Source organism: Chinchilla lanigera, unplaced genomic scaffold (genome assembly GCF_000276665.1).
Source record: "Chinchilla lanigera isolate Chin_1 unplaced genomic scaffold, ChiLan1.0 scaffold00013, whole genome shotgun sequence".
NCBI lineage: Eukaryota > Metazoa > Chordata > Mammalia > Rodentia > Chinchillidae > Chinchilla > Chinchilla lanigera.
Genome location: NW_004955414.1, coordinates 19796395 through 19819694, shown reverse-complemented (window position 1 = coordinate 19819694; position 23300 = coordinate 19796395). Strand labels below are relative to the sequence as shown.

Sequence of the window (23300 nt, the reverse complement as noted above, 5' to 3'; positions counted from 1 at the left end):
AAAGAAAGAAAGAAAGAAAGAAAGAAAGTGAGGCACAGAGAACCTTAGGAATGTGCCCCCAAATCACAAAGCTACTTAGTGACAAAGTTTCAACGCTAAAATTTTTTGTCTTATTTCCTTCAATAGATCTAGCAGGTGAATAATACAATAGAAAAGAGCACTGAAATGTAAGTTAAAGGAGTGGGTTTGCTCAGGGTTCTTACACTTAAAATCTGAATGGCCTCTAAAAACCTACTTCACATCTCTGAGCTTCAATTTTTCTGAGAAATTATCTGCAAAAAGTATGAAGTTCCCTCAATGGATAATCTGCTACCACTCTGAGACATCAGTTTAGGTCGTACAGTAGACACTGTCCTTCCATGAAGACTTGTTTCTCAAACCACACCTCACATCTGATACCTGTCACTGTTCAGAAAGCCCCAAATGGGCCTGAAGTCTACAGCCAACTCTGCAGAGCGGGAAAACAAACAAACAAACTGTAAAAGGCCATATGAGGCTCTGAGGTCAAATGGGAAGGACTGATATGTCCTTCACTGTCAGAAAATGGACCTTGAGATGAAGCCAGTCTGATCTCTCTTCCTCTTCTCAGCTGAGACTGCTATAGACAGATGGTACCTGCTCCCTCAGTAGTGCCTCTGTTATTGCATAACAAACTTTTGATCAGACATTTCTCAAGCCTCAGAGCAATGACAGAATTTTCATGAAGGCTGGGCAAGGTGACCATGGCTGGCAGCCATAATTGACCTATTTCTCAGGGGTGTTTGCTACATGACTTATAGTAGAACCTAAGCATCTATGGTCACTCTAAGTCCCACATGTTGCTGAAAAGATAAAGAGGGATGATAATCTGTATCCAAACAGGAAAGCAGGGCCTAAGGGGCATGAATCAAAGGATTCTTTGCAGGCACCCAGCAGGCATAGTAGCCCTACTCTTGCAGAAGTCTCCTGGCAAACAGTTTCCCTGTATTTTCCTCAAGCTCCAGCTGGCAATTTTCCTTCAACAAGTATAAGTAGGGAAATATAAAAACAATATTTGCCATTGGGACAGCTGTTGACTTCCAAAATCTTAGCTTTCAAGAGTATACCCAGCTCTCAGAACCCTTGAATGAGACAGCTAGTAAAAGCCTTTACTGAGCCCCTTTAACATGTGAAGAAACCTAAGTTAAGGCAGAATGGAAATGCCAGGTTACCTGATAAGACAAGTGCCAAGTATAGTATAAAATTCCCAGTATTATAGGATGTAGACCCCCAGGAAGAAACAGACCTCCAGTCTCTTCCACAGGACCCTTATCGAGCAAGGGGCTTCTCTCCCAAATCATGGATTGTCACAGCTAAAGAAACAATAAGGATCCTTCTAGCCCAATTACCACATGACTCAAATCATAAAATACACCCTGAAAAAAGTGGCCTCTCCAAGGTCATACAGCGGCAATTTTCAAAAGAGTCTAAGCGGTCCTCCTCACTGTCTGTTCAAGGTTCTTTCCTAAAGTTTATAAAGAAACTCTCAAAATGAAAGTCTAGGAATTATAAGTTCAAGCTGTGTATGTTTACTATAGAGATATAACTCACAGACCTTAAAATCCTAAAATTATCTCCTTTAAAATATACAAATCAGCCAAGAGGCTGAGGCAGAAAGATTACAAGTTGGAACCCAGCCTGGGCAACTTAGTCCCTGTTTCAAAATAAAAATTAAAAAAGGGCTGTGGCTGCAGTTCAGTGCAAAGGGCATGGAATTAATGCTCATTACAAAAAACCATTTTTTATAATTTTTTTTTTTTGTCTTTTTGAGACAGGGTCTCGCTATGCAGTTCAGGCTGGACTTGAGCTCACTTTATAGTCCAAGCTGGCCTCAAACTCGCAACAATCCTCCTGCCTCAGCCTTCCAAGTGCTGGGATTATAGACAGGTGCCACCACGCCTGGCTTTTTATAATTTTTAAAATAAAAATAAAGAGAGCTGAGGATGTAGCTCAGTGCAAAGGACCAAGTTCAATCTCCACTACCAGAAAAATAAACAATTCAATAGTTTTAGTATATTTACAAGATTGTATACCATCAGCTTAATTAATGTTAGAACATGACTATTAACCTCAAAAAAAAATCCTATACATATTAGCAGTCATCTTCCATTTCCCATATTCCTTAGGTCTGGAAGGCACTAATTTATTTTTTGTCTCTATGGATTTGCCTATTCTGAATATTTCAAGTAAGTGAAATCATAAAACCATAGACTATGTGGCCTTTGTGACTGGCTCTGCTCAGTCAGGACAAAGTTTTCAAGATTTATCCATGTCCACAGCCTGTATAATTCATTCCTTTTCATGGCTGATGATTATTATTCCATTGTATGCATATGCCACATTTATTTTTCCACTCATTAATTAACAGACATTTGGGTTGTTTCTATTTTTTTGACCATTGATCCAATTTCCACACATCCTTACCAACACTTGTTATTGTGTACATTTTATGGAGAGGTTGTGGAGGGAAGAGGATTGAACCCAGGGCTTCACATATTCTACACAAGTGCCCTACCACTATAGAACAGCTACATCCCCATGCCCCTTCTTTTTCTAATTTTAATTTTTGAGACAAGGGCTCACTTAGTTGCCTAGGGAGGCCCCAAACTGATGATCCGGGGGCTGGGGATTTAGCTCAGTGGCACAGTGCCTGCCTGGCAAGTGCAAGGTCTTGAGTTTGATTCCTAGTACTGGAAAAAAAAACAAAAAAACAACAACAAAAAATATTCCTGGCTAGGAATGAACCCAAACTGGTGATCCTCCTGCCTCAGCCTCCCAAGTAGCTGGGATTATTAGTTTGTGCCACCACACTTGGATATTACCTATTTTTTATTACAGCTACCTTAGTAGGTGAGATGTAAGACCTTACTGTGATTTGATGTGCACATCTGCATTTCCCTGAAGATGAATGATAATGACTACCATGTCATGTATATATTGGTTATGGATAAATATATGTTGAAATCCTTCATCCCTTTTTTCATTGGGTTTTAGAAATTCTTTATAAATTCTGGACAGTAGAGATTTGTCAGAAAAATGATTGCAAATACTTTCTCCATTCTGTGGATTATCTTCACTTTCTTGATATATCCTTTGTTTTTTTCTTTTCTCTATTTTTTTTTTTTTTTGGGGGGGGGACAGGGTCTTACTATGTAGTTCAGGCTAGCTTTGAGCTCAACATGCAGCCCAGGCTGGCCTCAAACTCACAGTGCACCTCCTGCCTCAGCCTTTTTTGCTCTTCTGTGTCCTTTGAAACACACAGAAAAAAAATTTTTTGAGCCCTGGTCTTGCTCTGTAGTTCAGGCTAGCCTGGACTTACTATGTAACCCAGGCTGGCCTTGAACTCACAGTGCTCCTCTTGTCTTGGTCTCCTGAATGCTGAGATTACAGGTATGTGCCACCATGCCTAACTCCAAAACTTTTTAATTTTGACTATATGTAATTCATTTTTTTTTCTTTTGCTTTGATTTTAAAAAAATTATTGAGGTAAAAGTTCCATAATATAGAATTAACTATTTTAAAGTGACAGAGAGGAGGGGAAGAAAACATAAAAAGAATAAAGATGCATCATGTTGCTGCATTTGGTGGAACATGCTTGTTAATCCCAGCACTCAGGGGGCTGAGGCAAGAGGATCACACGTTCAAAGCCAGCATATGCTACACAGAGAGTTCAAGGCCAGCCTGAACTACATCATGAGACCCTGCCTCAAAATAACAAAAACAAAAAGATATATCATGTAAATATAGCAACTCCCCATGATGAATGTAATTATTATGTACTAGTAAGCATATACTAGTAAAAATAAATATTTTAAAAAATAAACAATTCAGGGGCATACAGTACATTCACAACACTATGCATTCACCACCTCTACCTAGTTCTAAAACATTTCTATTCCTCCAAAGCAAAATTTCTTTTTTTTTTTCCAAAGTAAAATTTCTTTTTTTTTTTCCAAAGTAAAAATTTTTTTTTTCCAAAGTAAAATTTCTTACCCATTGAACAGTTTCTCCCCACTGCTTCCTTTCTCTAGCCTCTGCCAACGAAAAATCTGCATTTTATCTTTATAGATTTATCTATTCTAGATATTTTACAAAGTGGAAACATATCATATGTGGTCATCTGTGTTCTTCTGTTCCCCCCACCCCATTCAATATTAGGGGATTTTTTACATGTCTTTTGTTTATGGTTTGTTTTGTTTTGAGATGATGTCTTATTATGTTGCCCAGGCTGAACTCAAATTCATGATCTTCCTGCTTCAGCCTCCTGAGTAGCTGGAATTACAGGCTGTGTCTCTCATTTACTTAGCATAGTATTTTTCAAGTTTATTTACATTATAGCATATATCAGAACTGCATTCCAGTTTATGGTTGAATAACCCCATTACATGTATACTGTATAACAAAATTTACCCTTCATCCATTAATGGACATGTAGGTGGCTTAGTTCCACCTGTTAGCTCTTGTGAGTACTATGAATATGTGTGTACATGTACTTGCTTGAGTATCTGTTTTAATTATCTGTATACATACCTAGGTGCACAATTGCTGAGTTATGTGGTGACTTTATGTTTACTCTTTGAGAAACCACCAGACTGTTTTTCACAGTAACTGACTCATTTTGCATTCTCACCAGCAAGGTAAAAGGGCTTAAACTTTTCACATCGTCACCAACACTAGTTATTTTCCATGTTTAAAAAACTATTATTATTCTTATCATTATAGCTATCCCAGCTTGTATGAAATATATACTTAGCTTTTATGGGGAGGTTTGAGGGTTTTTTTGGTTTTGGTTTTTGAGACAGCGTCTCTCTATGTAGTTCAGACTGGCCTTGAACTCTCTATGTAGTTCAGACTGGCCTTGAACTCACTATGTAGTCCAGACAACCTTAACTTGCAGTGATCCGCCTACCTCAGCCTTCCAAGTGCTGGGATTACAGTCATGCACCACCACAGCGACCATTATACTTAGCTTTAACACCTCTGCTCTGCTTATCTCAGGAACAGAGCAATCTTCTCACCTCTGACCTCCCTTTGTTTAGATCATGCACCGCACATAGGTTGTATGAAATGGGCCTAGAAGAAAAATACCCATGTCCTAGCATCAGTCTAACCTGCTCCACTGGGGCCTCCCTTGCAGATTCTGATCTCCTGAATTCAATATCATGTAGACAGTATTTTGGTAACCATGCCAGCTGATTTTTCCCCGATAGAATCCTTGCTTTTTGACCTGAAGTATCTTCACCACCCTTTCATATGGAAAATCCTACTTTGATATAGAATACACAAGGCCTGATAATGTATCTTACAAGTCTTGCAGGGTGCTGGAGGCATCCCCTTGCAGTGGGGCAGAGCAGAGCCTTTCCAAACGCAGCCTAGCTTTTACTGCTGCTATAATTCTGACATTAAGTGTTTTTGGTGGTATACAAAAAGAGGGGTGCATGCTGATAATGGTTAGCTTAATAAAGCTACTTCCCATCTTTCAAGTCTCAGTTCAAGAATTGCATTCTCCTTAACACTTCCTGAACTCCACAGGAAATCCCTCCCTATTCTGCACCTCAACTAAACTCTGCAAAGACTTACACAATAGCCATAACATTTACTATATTTGTTGACCATTTACTATACTGTTGACATGTCTGTCTGCATTTAGATGGAGCTCCTTGAGAGCAGGGACCCTGTCATTTATATCAGTATACAGCAGGTGCTCAACAAATGTTAATGAACGAATGGAAGGCCATTGATCAGTACAGAGGGTAGGTCTCATATAAAAAGTACAGCCATTCATTATGTCATTTACTCAACATTTGCCAAGGACTGGTGAGTGTATGTGTCCTAAAGCCCCACTAAAAAAGGAACAAAGGAGGTGAGGGAACAGTCTTCTTCCAGGTTATTCTATCTCACACTTTCAAAAAGCATAGACCCACCTGTACTGAGACAAAGCTTAGGCATGTGCCAAGTCACACACATAGACAGGGAAATGTATTGCTTCTGATCTGCCTGCCAGTTACTTCTCTGGAATAGATCCTGTCTCTATACCATTCTGGCACCCTCCAATAAGCCAGCAGCTCGCAAAGGACAGGGAGTGGGTCATAAGAACCTATGTGGTAGAGCTAATTTCCTAAGAAATCTTACTGCTTCTGTTCTCCCTTTGTTCTCCCTTGGTTCACTTAAAATAAGAAAAAGGATGGCAGGGATGTCCATTCCTACCATGCACATTTCTAGAGACTAAAAATTACTTAATGCTCTCGAATAGTCGCTGGCTGAAGAGACTATCATATCTTCTTAGGCCTGAGTGTATCTCTATTGCTCCAGGAAAAGCCCATTTGTCTTCACTTGTCATTCAGGAACACAAAGATGTTCACCCATCAGCTTCTTCACTCTTAATGGGTATTGTGAGAACAGCAAAGAGCTAAATGACACTTATCCCCTTATGGGTTACTTACTATCCCCAAGCGCCCCTGAGCTTACCTTACTTTTCCTTTCTTCATTCTTTCTTTCCTTTCCTTTTTTTTTTGTGTGTGTACTCTTGTTCATGTTGTTTCTTCCATCTAGAATGGCCTCTTCTGCTACCTCCAAGGAATAAAGCTCTGTCTGTCCTCAAAGGCACAGATCACATATCACCTCTTTTATAGGATGCCTTCTCTACCCTTTCTTTGGGCCTCAAAAACACTGTCTGTGTACCTGTCTAGAAAATACTTTTTAAATGTGTGGTGCTGAGGATTAAAGGTAGGACCTCACTCTTACTAGGCAAGTACTCTACCACCAAGCTACAGCCTCAGCCCTAGAACGGTCATTTTATCCCTCAGGGCACTATGTGACTTATCCAAGACTTCCTATAGCACAAAGTAGTTTTTTTTGACACAGGGTCTCCCTGTGTGGTTTGGCCTGGCCTTGAATTCACTATGTAGCCCATGCTGGCCTTGAACTTACAGCCGTCTTCCTGCTTCAGCTTCCCAAGTGCTGAGATTACAGGCATGCACCACCATGCTCCACAGACATAGTATTTCCTTAAAGTATTTAATGAATAGAAGTTGATATTTGGCTGGCCTAAAATATAAGACCATTTCATTATTGCAATGCCAGTGGAAATAATGAAGGTGCTGCCTTGCAGGTGTGCCTAGGAGACCCAGGATCTCAGCCCAGCTATTCCAACAGCTTTGGGTTCCATAGCACAGCAGTACTTCTTAACACAGGACTCACAGAGAGGAGGCCCAAAAAGCACTGTGTCCAAGGCCTTCAGCTGCAGCTTCTGCCGATGGCTCCTGTCTGTCATCTTCAGCACAGTCCCTGTCATAGTGGTGTTGGTTACAGCTAGCCTGTTGAGGCAAAGAGTAGGGGTCAGTTCCTGACAGCAGAAGAGGTGTCTCAGTAGGATTTCCCACCTCCTCCAGAACACTTTCAGCTCTTGCTGATTGCTCCCTCTGCACTTCAGAACAGAGTCAATACCAACAAGGACTACGACAGGCATATGGAAGGGCATACAATATTTACTAAGAATCTGTTCACTCTCTCTCTCCTCCCATAGCCTAAGAACTTACCCTTAAAGGATTTCCCATATGTAACAATTCCTACATCCAACTAAATTTTTTGTTGTGCTTCTCTTTCCTGAGATTATCCTATATATACTGAGTCCACCTCCCACTATTTATAAATGAACTTTCCTGTTCAGCCCAGATAGAAATGTCATGCCCCATGATCTAGTGATTCTGGGGACTCTTAATTAATCTAACCTTATCTCAGTGTCATTACATATAAACTTGCTGATAATAAAAATTGAGTTAGTCTTGTTAGCATGTATTTGAGTCTGCAATAAGATTACTGTAATTTTTTATGACTTTCAACCACACTGTCAATGATAACTTTAATGAGACAGAGTCTGTAAACAAGAAAATGACTAAGGAAAAACTGGACTGTGTTTCTCTTGCTTGAACACAATGAGTATACAAGGAAAGGATATAAGACACGAAAGGCTGAAAAACCATTCATCTGGGTCTCATAAGTAAACAGTTAACACGAAACTACACTGTAAAGTTGGTGCTGTTTTCTGATACATTGCTTTATGCAGAAGAAAATCTTGTGATATCGCAGTGTACAGTTCACACTCCTGTCTCAGCATGCAGGAGCAGCTACTTCCTTCCTCTGGCTTTAACAATAAATTAAGCCCACTTACATGAGAAGTAAACTGGGAGTGGTGACGCATACCTGTAACCCCTAGCACTCAGGAGGCTGAGGCAGGAGGATTGTTGCAAGTTCGAGACCAGCATGGGCAACAAAGTGAGCTCAAGTTCTGCCTGAACTGCATAGTGAGACCCTGTCTCAAAAAGACCAAAAACAAAAAAAAAGAGGCAGGGGCAATGGAGTCTCTGTGCTCAGGAGATCAGAAGAGGTTCCAGTTCTACCAGTGCCTCCCCTGCCTGATCATAAGATGTTTGGTCCCTTCCTAGGACCTTAGGTTCATTCTTTGTAAACTTATATGAAATCAGATGCCTCCTAAAAAGCTAGGAGTTTTTAAGGCTCTCCTTTAGATTACTTGTTCTAGTTGCACTGGACTTTATCTGACTAAACAAAATAAACATGACCATATTTTCTACTGTCTATTTACTGATGGGCAATCTACTTACACCTATGAAATGGAATGCCACTATTATGGTTTGTGTATAGATGTCCCCCAAAGCTTTATGCAGTTTTAGATGGGGCTTCTTCAGAGCTGGCTGAATCTAGAGTGTGTGATTTGTGGTACAATGCTGGGATTAAAGATGCTGGCATTAAGGGTGTGTGACGGCTGGATCACTCCACTGATTGGATTGGCACTACCCTATTCCCAGTAGGCCGGATACAATAAAAGGGGCAGAAAGACACTGGTAAGGTCAGTTGTTGATTTTGCTGTCTTCTACCAACAAAAACTGTTGCCCCTCTTCCATGTGCCACCCTGCCTTGGAGCCATGGACTGACACCTCTACAAACAGTAAGCGAAATAAACCTTTCCTCCATTTAACTTTGGGCATTGGGTATTTTGTCTCAGCAATGAGAGAAAAGTAACTAAGGCAGCCTCCTACTTCTAAGCAATTAGTGAAAAGAGAAAGAAACTAGCATTTATTAAGGAACTATGTACTGCTATCTGGTACTAACTACTCTAACATCTTACATACAATACCTTATTTAGTCATCACAACAACCTTAAGAAATCACTTCTACTATTAGCTCCCTTCTGTAGATAAGAAAACTGAGACTTAGAGTTAAGTAGCTTGCCTAAACATATGCAATTGGCAAAGCCAGAGAATGAATACAAATCTGCTAGATTGTTCCCATTATACATGCTAGCTATTGATGGGCCTATAACCAGTCCTGCTCTACCGCAGGAACTGAAAACTCCATGCTTTCTGCTATCACGAAGGTGCCACAGCTTGCCATCTTCTATTTCTGTGCCAAACCTGGCTGCACCTGGTCTTGGCTCTAATCCTAGCCACCAGATGATTAAGTGAAATATGACCTGAGAATTTTTTATCCTATGGTTTGCCGTTTTAATCCAAACCACAGCTATTCCTTCTAAAGAAATGGTCCAGTAGGCAATACTGCTACTTTCAAGAGTGGCAAGAAAAAAAAAAGAGTGGCAAGAAAGAAACTTACATCCTAAAGTTTCATGGTCAATCATCTATTCCTTTGTTTATCTCTTATAATAAGAGTGGACTCTCTCAAGATAAGAGTCAGGTCTACTGCTTCTTTATTCTCAAGAACCAGCAGAAAGCATGGCAAGTAGTATGTGCAGTGAAGTTTTATCAAATAGAACTAAACTGAATATTGCAAGGAAGACTACCTTGAATCACAAGGCACAAGACGAACATGTAGTTTAAAAAAAAAAAAAAAAAAAAGCAGGGCACTTAGAACCAGGCAGATCTGGGTTCAAATTCTAGCTCTGCCACTTACTAGCTTGGATAAATTATAAAATCCTAGAGTTCAATTTGCTCACCCACAAGATGAAATAATAATTCCTTCCTACCAGAATTGTGAAAATCAAGATAACAGGTAGGGAAATACTTTACAAAGGAGGTACAAACATTAAGATTATCACTCTCTCCAGAGTAAGGAAAAGCTGTGAAGAGGAGGCTACAGGCAGCAGAGGAGGGAACAGCTGGCTCTGCTAGGACTGGCCAGAAGTGCCTAGTAACTCTATGGCAGCAGACAGCAATGTGTGGGCAATGCAGCCTTCCCCTGTCCCCTCTGATGCTCATAACCAGATGCACCTACATAATAAGATGCCAGATTATAATCTACATTTACCAAACAGTAAGCCCTTTGAAGGCAAGGGCAGGATGTTGTCACCTTTATCCTCAGTACCCAGCACAAGTGCTTGGCACAGAACAGGTACCCAGTAAATATTTGTTGAATGAATAAATAGGTGGATTTATAACTGAATGACATATGGCACTAGCATGATATAACAAGAAGTCCATGCAGTAATCTACCCCTCCCATATAAAAGAGGCAAAGTTAAGACACAACAGCTGCTGGAGAAGTTATTCCAGGAATGAGAGGGCCAAGGGCAGCCAGCTCTACCTCTGTACCACTTTTGTTAGAGAAGGTAAATTGTGTGTCAATAACCCAGGGGAGGCTAAAAGGGCCCTGAGGCTTCTGGGTGATAACAAAGCAGCCACTGGAGACACAGCAAAAGAAAACAGAAACACCACAGACTTTAAATCTATATCTAACACAGCTCTAAATTCAAATCACATTTTTACCTCTAACTAGCCATGTTTATGACCTTGGAAAAGTTACTTATCTTACAGAATTAACAGAATAATTAAAGGAGATACTGTATAAGCACTCAATAAATGGCAACCACCATACTATACCCAGTATCAATAAGGATATTACATGAGAATGGATGCAAATGTCCATCATTCTTAGTAAGCACACAATAGATGTAAGGAGAGGACCTGTCTAAAGAATCCATCTTCACAACAATGAAGCCTCATTTAACTGACCAGAGCAACCTGGTCTGGATCTGCCAGGGTAGGCAGATCCACCCTACCCTTTCCTTATACCCTCAAGTGAGAAAAACCTAGTCCGTTCCTGACCTTGGCATGGCATGGCCACTGAGCTGCAGCTTCCGGAAGGTCTCCTCATATTGTGGCAGCTCCACATACGTAATCAGCCACTGTACCACCTCATCCACAGTCCAGTTGTACACTATGGAAAGAGACAAGTAAAACCATTATTCAAAAATTGACAAGCACTGCTTGCACTTATTGTTACGGTCATGTTGACCTTAACATTCATCACATACAATTGTGTGTTCAACATCTCTCTTACTCATAATATCTTAAATAGGAAAAAGTACACACTATATGCATTTGTCTTAGTTACTTTTCTCATTGCTGTCCCAACACCTAAAGTTAAAGGAGAAAAGGTTTATTTTGGCTCACAATTTGTAGAGCTTTTGGTCCATAATCGGCTGGCTCCAAGGTAGGTTGGCATGGCAGAAGGGCATCACAGAGCAGGCAGGAGGCAGCAGAAGACATGCAGGAGGCAACAGAAGACATGGAGCAACAGCAGCAGCAGCAGCAGCAGCAACCGCAGCAGCAGAAGCAGCAATAGTCAACAACAACCCTCTTTCTGTTCCTTACAGTCTAGGCTACATGCCCTTAAGGCAGATAGTATTCACACCCAGGTTGGGCCTTCCCATTATGCACACCCAGAACTATGCTAAAACAATCAGTGGGCTAATTTAGTAATCACACACCCTTAATCCCAGCATCACACACTCTAGATCCCACAACCTCTGAAAAGCCCCACCTATGACTGCAGGAGGCTTTGGGGGGACATCTAGATACAAGTCATAACACTGACACAAGCCATAACAGCATTTTTTTTTTTTTTTTTTTTTTTTGGTCTTTTTGAGACAGAGTCTTGCTATGCAGTTCACGCTGGCCTTGAGCTCACTTTGTAGCAGGGGCTTGTCTCAAACTCACAGTGATCCTCCTGCCTCAGCCTCCCGAGTGCTGGGATTATAGGCGTGTGCCGCAACAGTATCAATTTATGTGAAACCCTAAAATGACAAATCTATAGTGATAGAAAGCAGATTAATGATTGGCTGGAGGCAGGACTGACTGGGAGGGAGTACAAAGCAATATTTAGGGTTAACGAAAATATTCTGTATCTTAAATGTGATGATTTCACAAATGATAACATCCATCAAAATTCATCAAACTATATAAAATATAGTTTTTAAACTATTTAAAATATGTGTGTTTTCTTGTATGTAAGTTCTATCTCAGTAACAATGATTTTTAAATATTTAATTTTTTAATTTTTAAATATTTTTTAAAAGAATAAGCAAGACTTTAATGGGCATGTCAAAGAAGAAGCTACAAAAAAATAGTCGATAAGCACATAAAAGGATGTTCAACATTATTAGTCATGACAGATATGTAATTATTATAACTACAGTGAAGTTTCACATCTAAAGATTTTGATCTTATAATTTTACAATATTTTTGATTTTACATATTTTTAAAATTCTAAATGTAACCAGGGTTTAGAGCCATCCTTCTATCCATCCATCCAATTAACCATGCATAAAAAATCCACTTAGTGTTAAGCAAGCAGGAAGTTAGTTCCCAGCCCAGTGAAAGAGATCAAAAACTAAACGGCATCAGTGAAATATGGACTCTGATAAGAAATATACAGCAAGCACAGAGGAGAATTGTAATAACTTTCAGGGATTCAGGGGCAGCCTGAGAGAAGATTAGGAATTGCAACATAAAAGATGGTAAGACCTCATCCAAAGTACTTCATGGGTATGTGAGGAAGGGCACTTGTTACAGAATGAAGGCAGGTACAAAGAAAAGATGTGAAATTTAATGTGTCTATAACATAAAACTGTAGAGTGTAGTAGCCAAAGAAAGCTGAAGCTCTGTCAACAGAGCTAGACTGCCATGCTTACACTTATTAGTACTGTCCTGGGACGTGCCTGTTGCTCTGGCCAGTTAAGTACGATTAAAGCCTTTTCAGAGCAGAAAGCACAGATCCCTCCACTTCTCACATCTACTGTGCATGTTAGAGGCACTTTGCATCTATTCTCTTATTTGATGTTGCTACCCAGTAGCCACAAGTGACTATTTAAATGTAAATTTATTAAAATTTGATTAAATTAAAATTCACTTTCTCAGTGGCACTAGCAACCCTTCAAGAGCCCAACAGCTAGAAATGGCTAGTGGCTACTAGACAACACAAATTATCTATTTCCATTATTGTAGACTGTTCTATTGAACAACATTGGGCAGGGTAATTTATTATGAAAATGTTTCAATTTTATATTTTTATTCTGAAGGTAACCTAAAAATAAAAAACAAAAATGTAGTTTGAATCATTTAAGCAGTGAGGATAATGGAAAGAAAGAAGGAAAGGAAGGAGGGAAAGAAGGTAAGAGAAGTGAGGGAAGGAGGGAGAAGGTGGGAGGGAAGGAAGAAGGAAAGAAACAAAGTAATCTAAATTCCAGGATTTTTGTTTGACCCACAGAGCACAGATCTGTTCTCCCATTACACTGGTGTCTGGGATGAAATTTTCCTAAACTACAATATTAATAATGTCATTATTTGGAGAAGCCACCATATATATATATAGCACTTACTATATGTTCTAAGTACTTACGTATATTGTTCTAAGTACTTAGATATATTGTTCTAAGTACTTCAGATATATTAACTCATTAATCTTCATCACTATTATGTGAAGTAGCTAACCCATTTTATTCTCATTTTAAAGATGATGAAACTGAGACAGGGAAAAATTAAATAAAGTTCTCAAAGTTACTCAGCTAGGAACTAGTAAGGCCATTCTGTCTCAGGCGGACTGGCCCCACAGCCCAGGTTCTATTAAGACTAAAAAGGCGTCCGTACAGAGGCAAAGCTGAGGCAAGAGGTGAATCAGGATGACATCATTTAGGCCTTGCGTCAGAACATGCTTGTAAACAGCCCTACTCATAAATATTTCAACTTTGTGCAATAAGTAAATGTCCCTCTTTTGTTTATAGCAGATTGTGAGGTTTTTCTGTCATAACAAAAGCCAATTCTAACTGAAACAATAATTGAGTTAATATATCCGAAGTACTTAGAACATGGCAAATCACATCATCACCATACCTGGAACACTATAGCTAATTATCCTTCAATATTATAATATTGTGATTATTTAATGGATAACCACAAAATTTATCCTTTAAAATAATTTCAGTTTTTGTGGGGTTGGTTTTTTTTTTTTGAGATATGGTCCCACTATAGTTCACGTTGGCCTTGAACTCACTGTGCAGACAAGGCTGGCCTTGCACTAGCAGCAGTTCTCCTGCCTCAGCCTCTGGAGGCTAAGATTACAGGCGTGTGCTACCACATCCAGCTACCTGTATGTATTAAACATATGGAAAGCTCATTAATCTCTATACTTTGTCAAAAGTCAATTACTAGGCTGGGGAGATAGCTCAGTGGCGCAGCACCTGCCTGGCAAGTGCATGGTCCTCAGTTCGATTCCTGGTACCAAAAAAAAAGTCAATACTATACGAATAGCAATGGACTTGATGCACAAGGAACACATTTAACCAAGTTAAGGTCAATTCATGATGTGAATCATGATGTGTTATACAAATCAAAGTTTATGGTAGTTAAATAGTGAAAAATGGTGGAAGGAATGAGTCATCAGATGGCACCTAGGAATACAGACATACTGAACTTCAGAGAGCCTGGAAGCAGCTGAGTTACAGCAAAAGACTGGATTGAAGCTTATTTTTACTTGAAGTATAAATCTATTTTCCTTTATATTTGTATACAAATTATATATAGCAACTTCACTCTATGTATTTTGGGGGGGTGGGTACTGGGAATTGAACTCAGGACCTTGCACTTGCCGGGCAGGTGTTTATGCCACTAAGCTATACCTCCGGCCATGTATATAACAACTTTAAACTTATGATATGTTTATATATATTTAAGTAGCATGGTAAAAATAAGTCAGCATTGCAGGTTCAAGGTAATTTAAAAATGACTCTGCGTTACTCAAGCTTGAAAACTACTGCTCTGAGCAGCAAGAAGTTAATAAAGCTTTAAGGCGTAATGTTATGATGAGATTCATCACTCTCCTCTTAGGATCTGTATCTTTACCAAAAACTGCCGATTATCAGAATGCTATCTAGTTTCCCTTTAATAGTCAGGAAACACTGAAGATATAAACCATATCCTATTCCTATTTGCCAATTACTGTTTCTAAAATAAAAGCTTCATGTATGTTGGCATTAATAAGATTTTACTCAAAGAATAACTACCCTAAATGAGGAGTTGCAGAAATGTTCTGAATATGGATCTCCAAACAACAACAAAACTCCCTTTAAAAATATTCAGGGGTCAGGGATATAGCTCAGTGGCACAGTGCCTGTCTGGCAAGAGCAAGGTCCTAAGTTCGATTCCTGGTACAAAAAGATTCAGATAATCTGGGCCAAGCTATACATTCTTATAATACTAGTTACTTGGGGGGCTGAGGCAGGAAGATCACAACTTCAAACCCTGTCTGGGCAACTTAGCTAATCTTTGTCTCAAAAAAGGACTGAAAATATAGCTCAATGTGAAACACTGGGTTTAATCCCCAGTACCACCAAAAAAAAAAAAAAAAAGACTACCATCTCCCAGGGATATATAATTTGTGAAATGGATATATAATTTGTGAAATAAAAAAACAAATATTCCTCTTACAGGTACATTTCATATCTTAAGCTATTCCTGCCACTCTTGCATAAGCTGCAGAAGTTTGAAAATTGGGACCTGTCCTTTCATTTTCCTACTTCCATCACAGTGGAGCTCAGCACATAATGCAAAGCAGACAGCCAGACAACATAGTGTTAAAGGCAAAAATACCCATACTCAACACCCTCAAGCACTGTTGCTGACTGGTTTTGTAGGCAGATATGTCTTTCTGCAGAGGTATGGGAGCTAAGAAGGGAAAGGTGCTGGGAAGAGGAAAAGAGCTAGTATGATGTGTTCAAAGATTACATCATAGAATACAAGAGACCAGAGGTTTAGGCAAACAGTGATTAGTCACTGCCTGTTTAATTTCGAAAGATACATTCAAATCATAGGTTTTGGAAAAGAAGAATGACAGAGTTAGGATTAAAGAAGTGTTGAGGAAAGTAGAATGTACTCGCTGTTATTTCTAAAAATGAAAATCTATCCTCACACATTACAAATGTGATCATTAACTATGGTCTGTAGTGTCGGGTAATGAAGGCATAAGACAGTGATACACACATTCCTGATACAGACAGACAAGTGCTAGCCTGTGAAGTACAGAGAACAACACACTCCTGCCACTGATGCCAAGGGAGCTTGGCATCATCCAACACAAAGGGGCCTGTCTGCTTGGCACACAGAGTGGAAAGAAAGCCATTTTTTTGTTGCGAGAAAAGCCTGAGGCCAATGGTACTTCAAGGGCCTTTTTGTCTATTGGGAGGGTATCTTAATACAAGCCTGGGCATTGATTCTTGGCATGTAAGAACTTTTCTACCAGCACCTTACACAGCAGTAGAGACAGGCAGGAGTCACTCCCGACCCTAGTTTCTCGGCCTCTATACCAATGGCGCTATGAATGAGGTGATTATTGCTGTATGACTGTTCTATGCATTATAGCAGAGTATTAAACAACACCCTTGGCATATGCCCACTAGATGCCAGTAGCATACTGCCAATCATAACAATAAAGAATGTCTCCAAATACTGCTGAATGTCCCCTACAAGGCAAAATTGCCCCAAGCTGAGAACCACTGCTCCAAGCACTACACTGAAGCAGAGGGTCTCAAAGGGGATCCCTGTACTCCAAATGAGGATGGATTCTGACTAATCAGGTCCTATACAGCTATGTGCAGGAGAAAAGATAAGGATTTCACCATGTCAGGCCAAACCTCAAGGCAGTTTTTTGTTTGTTTTTAGCACTGAGTATCATTCTGTTTCCTAGGCAGCAGCCCTATCTAGGCAGGGCTTGGCGGCATGTTATCATCCACCCAGAGTCATTGCATCTGAACAAAATAAGTCCTGATGAGCTTTATCCCAAATAACATCTGTATCTCAGAGAGCAACTAAGTCCCAACATGATCTCACTCAACAGTCCAGTTGAGATATCAGATCCTCCTGTCCCTAAGATTCAAGTACCTAGAAGTTAAAAGCTTCCTCCTGCTTTCTCGTTCCATAAGAAAAAATGGCAAAGAATCCCTGAGCTGAAGTAAAGAGACAACAGCAAGTTCAGAGAACCCACTATCAGTGAAAGGCTGCAGAAGAGAACAGAGACAAGAACCTATGGAGAGGACAGATACAGACTCCTGATGACTCCTATGTCCAATCCCAGGAGAAAAAGCAGGCAAGCACAGTATCTCAAATTCATAAGCCTCCCCAGACCTACTCATGTGGCCCCTACACAGATCAAATACTACCATTCTAGGCAAAATGAGGAACAATGCTACACAAAATCAGAGAAGGCCATCTGGAGTTTGCAACAAACAGAGAAATGCACAAAGTGATTAACCAGGCAGTCTCCAATCTTATTAATAATATAATCTATGTTTTAGAAAAAATAACTGCCAGGTATAGTGGCTCACACCTGTAATCCCACACCTCTGGGATGCTAAGGTAGGATGATGGCAAGTCCAAGCCCAGGCTGGGCAAAAAACAGGTGACCTAACAAGACCTTGGCACAAAAAATGAATAAAAATAAATTAAAAATAAATAAATTTGGCCAGGCATGGTGGTGCATGCCTGTAATCCCCGCACTCAGGAGGCTGAGGCTGGAGGATCGCTGCAAGTTTGAGACCAGCCTGGGCTACAAAGTGAGTTCAATGCCAGCCTGAACTGCAAAGTGAGACCCTGCCTTAGAAAAGACAAAAATAAATAAATAAATAAAGTTTTGCGCATACATTGCCAGTATATGTACATCTGCTTGTGAACTTGATTCACATACTAATAGTCAGTACACTGTAAACATATATAAAAATCAAAGAATGAAATAAAAATTTGAAATAAAAAATTGGCCAATCTCTGGTCTTTAGAACACAAGATTTTCATTGTATTGTAGTACAAGCTTTGAAACTGAAGTAGGAGACTGATTTTTATCCTACTTCCAATGGACTAGCTTAAGCAAATCATTTAACCATTACAAACCTCAATTTCCTTTCTGTAAAATACTGATCCTGTCATCCACCATTTTTTTTGTACTATTCCACGCAAAGCATGAGGAACACAGCAATGATCAAAAAAGAGGTCTCTATCTGCATGTAGCTTACAACCTAGCATAGCTATCTGCCAAAGGTGTGCTTTTAGAGAAGGGGAGGCCTCTTTCCTGAGGTGATATTTGAGCAGCAAATGAAAGTGTAAGCCATGTGGACACTTGGGCTAAGGCATGCCAGCAGAAGACAGAGTAAGTATTACTCCCTAACACTTGAGCTATAGTGATATCTCAGGGATGTGCCAAGGCAGACACTGTGCCTTGGCCAATATTTTCTTTTCCCAAGGAGAGACTAAGCAATAAGAGTCAGTATCTCTTTTCCATAAAGGACCTGTGGCACCTCCAGATGAAGCTTTTACCTACTTTTGTGGTTTCAAACCCACATTTCAAGAGAACTGTGTCTGGCAGGAAGGTTGCCAGTATCTTTTTGTGTCTCTTTCACATAGTTATTAATCAATTAGTTGCTCACTTGGTCAGCCACTGGTCAGCCATTTGGTCAGCTAGTCAAATATGGCACAGCACTTAACGGTGCATGTGGGCTTTGACACCAGGTGCCTTGGCCTGAATCTGGGAACTGCCAATTACTAAATGTAAGATTGGAGCAGGTTTTACTATACCTTTATCTGACTCATTTTTGTCACCAATAAAATGGTGATAATCAGAACTCTCACAAGACTGTAGTGGCGATATGGAACAAGGATGGCAAACTTTTTAGACCTTTCAATGATAACAAATAGCCAGCTGTGGCACACATGCCATTGATTCACTACCACCAATGTAGAAGGTTACAAAGAAACAGTTAAATGCAGAAGAATTAGCTATTTTTATTATTACCATCTTTCATTTATTCATTCATCTGCCAAGGTTTTATTTGTTTCTGCTCTAGAAAGGTGAGTTGCCAGCACAAAGATAAATCTGCATGATCTCCATCCTAAGGGCTCTCATCTAGAGAGGGAGATATATGAGAAATAAACAGAGTGGGTTAAGTGCTTGGTCACACACAGATATAAGATGATGTGAGGGCACACAGAAAGGAGTGACTGAGTCAGAAAAGACATCACAGAATCTAGCTACTTACTTGGCCACTGTGAATAAGAACACTCCAAGGCAGCTACACAATCCCCTCAAAAACAGGGGAGATGGAAAAACAGGCAGAAGAACAGATCATTGCAATTCATGTGCTAAGCACTCTGATGAGATAAGCACAAAAGTCTGGAAGCACATAAGACATCCAGCCTATGGTTTTCAGGGACTATTTCCTAAAGATGAAAATATTTAAGTTGAGTCTTAATTGTCCAGTAGGATTTAACTAGATCAACAAAGAAAGAAGAGGGAATAGTAGATATAAAAGCATCAAGGGATGAAAGAGAAGGATCATCCTCAATCAACAAACTGTCAGTAAGTCAGTGCAGGTATGGAGCTGTGGTAAGAAGTGGTAGAAAATAAGAAAGTAAGTGGAGCTGGGTGTCCTGGCTCATGCTTGTAATTCCGGCACTCAGGAGGCTGGGGCAGGTAGGAGAATTACAAGTTCGGGGCCAGCCTGAGCTATGTAGTCAGTTTAAGGCAAAATAGCAAAATGATCTCTCAGAAAAATAAAACAAAAAGAAAAGAACAAAGGGCTGGGGGTATAGCTCAGGGGTAAGTGCAGACACCTGGGAGGCTGAAGCAGGAGAATGGCAAGTTTAAGGCCAACCTATTTAGAGAGACTGTCTTAAAATAAAAACTAAAACAGGTTAGAGATATAAATTGGGTGCTCCCTGGGTTAAATCACTAGTACTGACAAAACAAAAAACAAAAGGCAGGACTGAAAAATGTAACACAGATCTGGTGGTCAGATAAAGAATAGAGGTAGGCTGGATCCAGCAGGACAGTACAAAGTACAATACTCTAAGCAAAAGGTAATTATACTGAGGCTTCTGCTTAAGGTCAAGATGAAGTATTAAGGATGAAATTTATCCTTTCTCTTGAAATTACTATGTCACTCCTCACCAAAAATAAAGATAACATATATGAAGAAACAGTTCTTAAGATAAAACAGAGTGATCCTTGACCACTGACCCATCATGTGACCTTAAGAAAATTTCCAGACATGGTACAGGGACTGGAAACTAAGGTGGAGAGAGAGAGAAGGAGGAAAAGAAATACACCATTATAAGGTTCTTACACTATATGTAACGATGTTATAGGCCGCTAAGTTAGATAGAAATATTGTAAGCAGTCAGACAGGGCTAGGCCCTCGAAGGAGCCAATGCAGAAGAGATTCCTTGCAACTGTGGGGGAGACAGGTACCTTTGCTGTGGCCAGACCCCAAGACAAAAGATAAAACAAATGCACTCACATACTTCCTAAGGATAAACACCAGGGTTTGGGGGGCTGGGGATTTAGCTCAGCGGCAAAAGCGCCTGCCTGGCAAGCGCAAGGTCGTGAGTTCAGTTCCCGGTACCGGAGAAAAACAAAAACAAAACAAAACAAAAAAAAAAAAACACCAGGGTTTGATATTCTGAATAGGTATCAATCACCTTGAGGAAGCCAGGAAGAGCCACTAACCCAACCCCCTACAGGAAAAGCCCCTGTTCTGTGTTCATGCCCACTTGTTGTGTGACTTGTTCCCCTATTTGATCCCAATTTAATCAACTTTACCTGAGCAATTATATTCATAATTTTATTGACCATAGGTTTGTTCCACCTCATGCCCGCCTTGTGATTTCCCATTTTTCCCCACCGTGGACCCAACCCCACCTCGTGGACTTGCTCTATAAAAATCCCTAGAAAAGGAAGAGTCCTTGGCAACCCACTTAGGACCACTTTTGTTCCTCTCTTGGACAGAAGCTTTCTTTCCCCCAATAAATATGTTCTGCTCTTAACCTCCACTGTTCCTAAAATTCATTTTTCGATTTTAGAGAACATGAACTCATACCAGACATCTACCAGGTTGGGAGTTTCTTCCCCCTGTATCAACAAGGCAGATAAAGACTGATAAAGATGCATATCTTAGCTCCTAAAGCAACCACTAAAACAACAAAGCAAAGTTAGAGCTCATAGGCCAACAAAGAAAAAATTCAAAAAAAGGTAGAAAAAAGAAACAGCCAGGCATGGTGGCTGAGGCAGATGGATCTGTGCAAGTTCAAGACCAGCTTGGGCTAGAAAGTGAGCTCAAGACCAGCCTGAACTGCACAGTGAGACCCTGTCTCAAAAAAAAAAAAAGACACATTAAATATACATGGTCTGGCATATGCCTGTAATCCCAGCACTTGGGAGGCTGAGGCAGGAGGACCGTGGTGAGTTCAAGACCATCCTGAGCTATAAAGTGAGCTCAAAGCCAGCCTGAACTGCATAGTGAGACCCTGCCTCAAAAAGACAAAAATAAATAAATAATTATGGTCTAAACACCCCAAAAAAAGGTAGATATTATCAGATTACAAAATAATAAAAATAATAATAACAATAATACCCGATTATATGCTGCCTATAAGAAATGCACTTTTGGCCCATAGTTTATGCCTATAATCCCAGCTACTTAGGAGGCTGAGACAGTCAGGCCAGCCTGGGCAACTAAGCAAGATCTTGTCTCAAAAAAGGAGGGGGGTAGGGCTAGAAGGTAGTTCAGTGATAGAGCAATTGACTGGAATGCATGAGACTCCCTAGTACCATTTTAAAAATGTATTTTAGCTAGGCATGGTGGTACATGCTTGTAATCCCAGCACTTTGGGAGAATGAGGCAGGAGGATCGCAAATTCAAGCCCAGCACAGGCAATTTAGTGACTTAGCAAAATCCTTTCTCAAAATTTTAAAGGCGGGTGGAGCAGAGGGCTGGAGCTGGGGATATAGTTTTATGCAAAGGCCCTGGGTTCAATCCCCAATAAACACACACACAAGAAAGCATTTTAAATACAAAAACAAAAAGCAATGACAGTAAGAGGAAAAAAATATATAAAACTCACAATAGTCAAGAAAGAGCTATATTAACATCAAAACAAGTTACAGAGAAAAGAATACTACTTGGAAAAAAGAAGTCCATTTCATAATGATAAGGACCAGCTAATCAAGATGAACTAATCCTAAATCTTCATGTGCCTAAGAACAGAGCCTCAAAATAACATGAAACAAAAACTGCAAGGAGAAATAGACAGTGCTACACTTACAGCTGGAAGTTTAAGTAATACTGCTCAATAATTATTAAACCAAGCATTCAGAAAATCAACAAAGATATAGTAGACTTAAACACCACCATCAATCCACATGACCTGGTTGACAGTTATAAAATATTCCAAGCAACAGAATACTTGCACTCATATCCAAGTGCAAAAATTTAAAACAAAATTTTATCAAATCTAATCCAGTGCTAAAGTAAAAAGATAGTATGTCCTAATCAAATGGGTTTATCTCAAGAGTGAAAGGTTGGTTTAACACTCAAAAATCAGTTACTAAACTGGGCATGGTACACGTGACTATAATCTCAGCCCTCTAGAAGCTTGAGGCAGTAAGTGCACAAATTCAGTTCCAATCTGATCAACTCAGTTTAGCAAAACCCTGTCTCAAATAAAAATTTAAAAAGTGCTGGGGACACAATTCAGTGTGAAGATCCTGGGTTCAATTGTCAGCACCAAAAAAAAATTACTAGCAGGATTCAGTGGTGAATGCCTATAATCCCAGCTACTCAGTAGCCAGAGGCAGGAGGAAAATATTAACTGCACTGATCACAGAGATGAGACTGACATTAGCTAGCTAATGTTCCAAACACAAATGACCACTACTGGTATCTATACCATCTAGCTAAACTCAGGCCAGCCAGTTTGAGCTAGTGCCACATTATTATGTGCTCTTTGCAGCTCTGGAAGTTGTTACCCTAGAAAGATTAGGGCCCTGCTCTGAATAATGAAACAAATTATCGGTAAAAATAGGCACAAGAAAAATCTTACTTTTAGTTTGTCAAACCACTGAGTATAAACCAGGTATGGTGGCACACACCTGTAATCCCCACACTCGGGAGGCTGAGGTAGGAGGATCTTTGAGAGTTCAAGACCAGCCTGGGCT

At 39.9% G+C, this 23300-nt stretch overlaps 1 protein-coding gene across 4 annotated transcripts in view; it reads right to left on the bottom strand.

Moving 5' to 3' along the window:
* Stim1 (stromal interaction molecule 1) overlaps positions 1-23300 on the bottom strand; it is a 196364-nt gene that overhangs the window by 29659 nt on the left and 143405 nt on the right. For all 4 annotated transcript variants that reach the window (XM_013511939.1, XM_005380038.1, XM_005380039.1 and 1 more), the window contains exons 4-5: positions 11093-11204; positions 7219-7334 (exon numbers count right to left, since the gene is read on the bottom strand). In XM_013511939.1, the coding sequence (XP_013367393.1) occupies positions 7219-7334; positions 11093-11204 (228 nt within the window). The remainder of the gene's footprint in view (positions 1-7218; positions 7335-11092; positions 11205-23300) is intronic.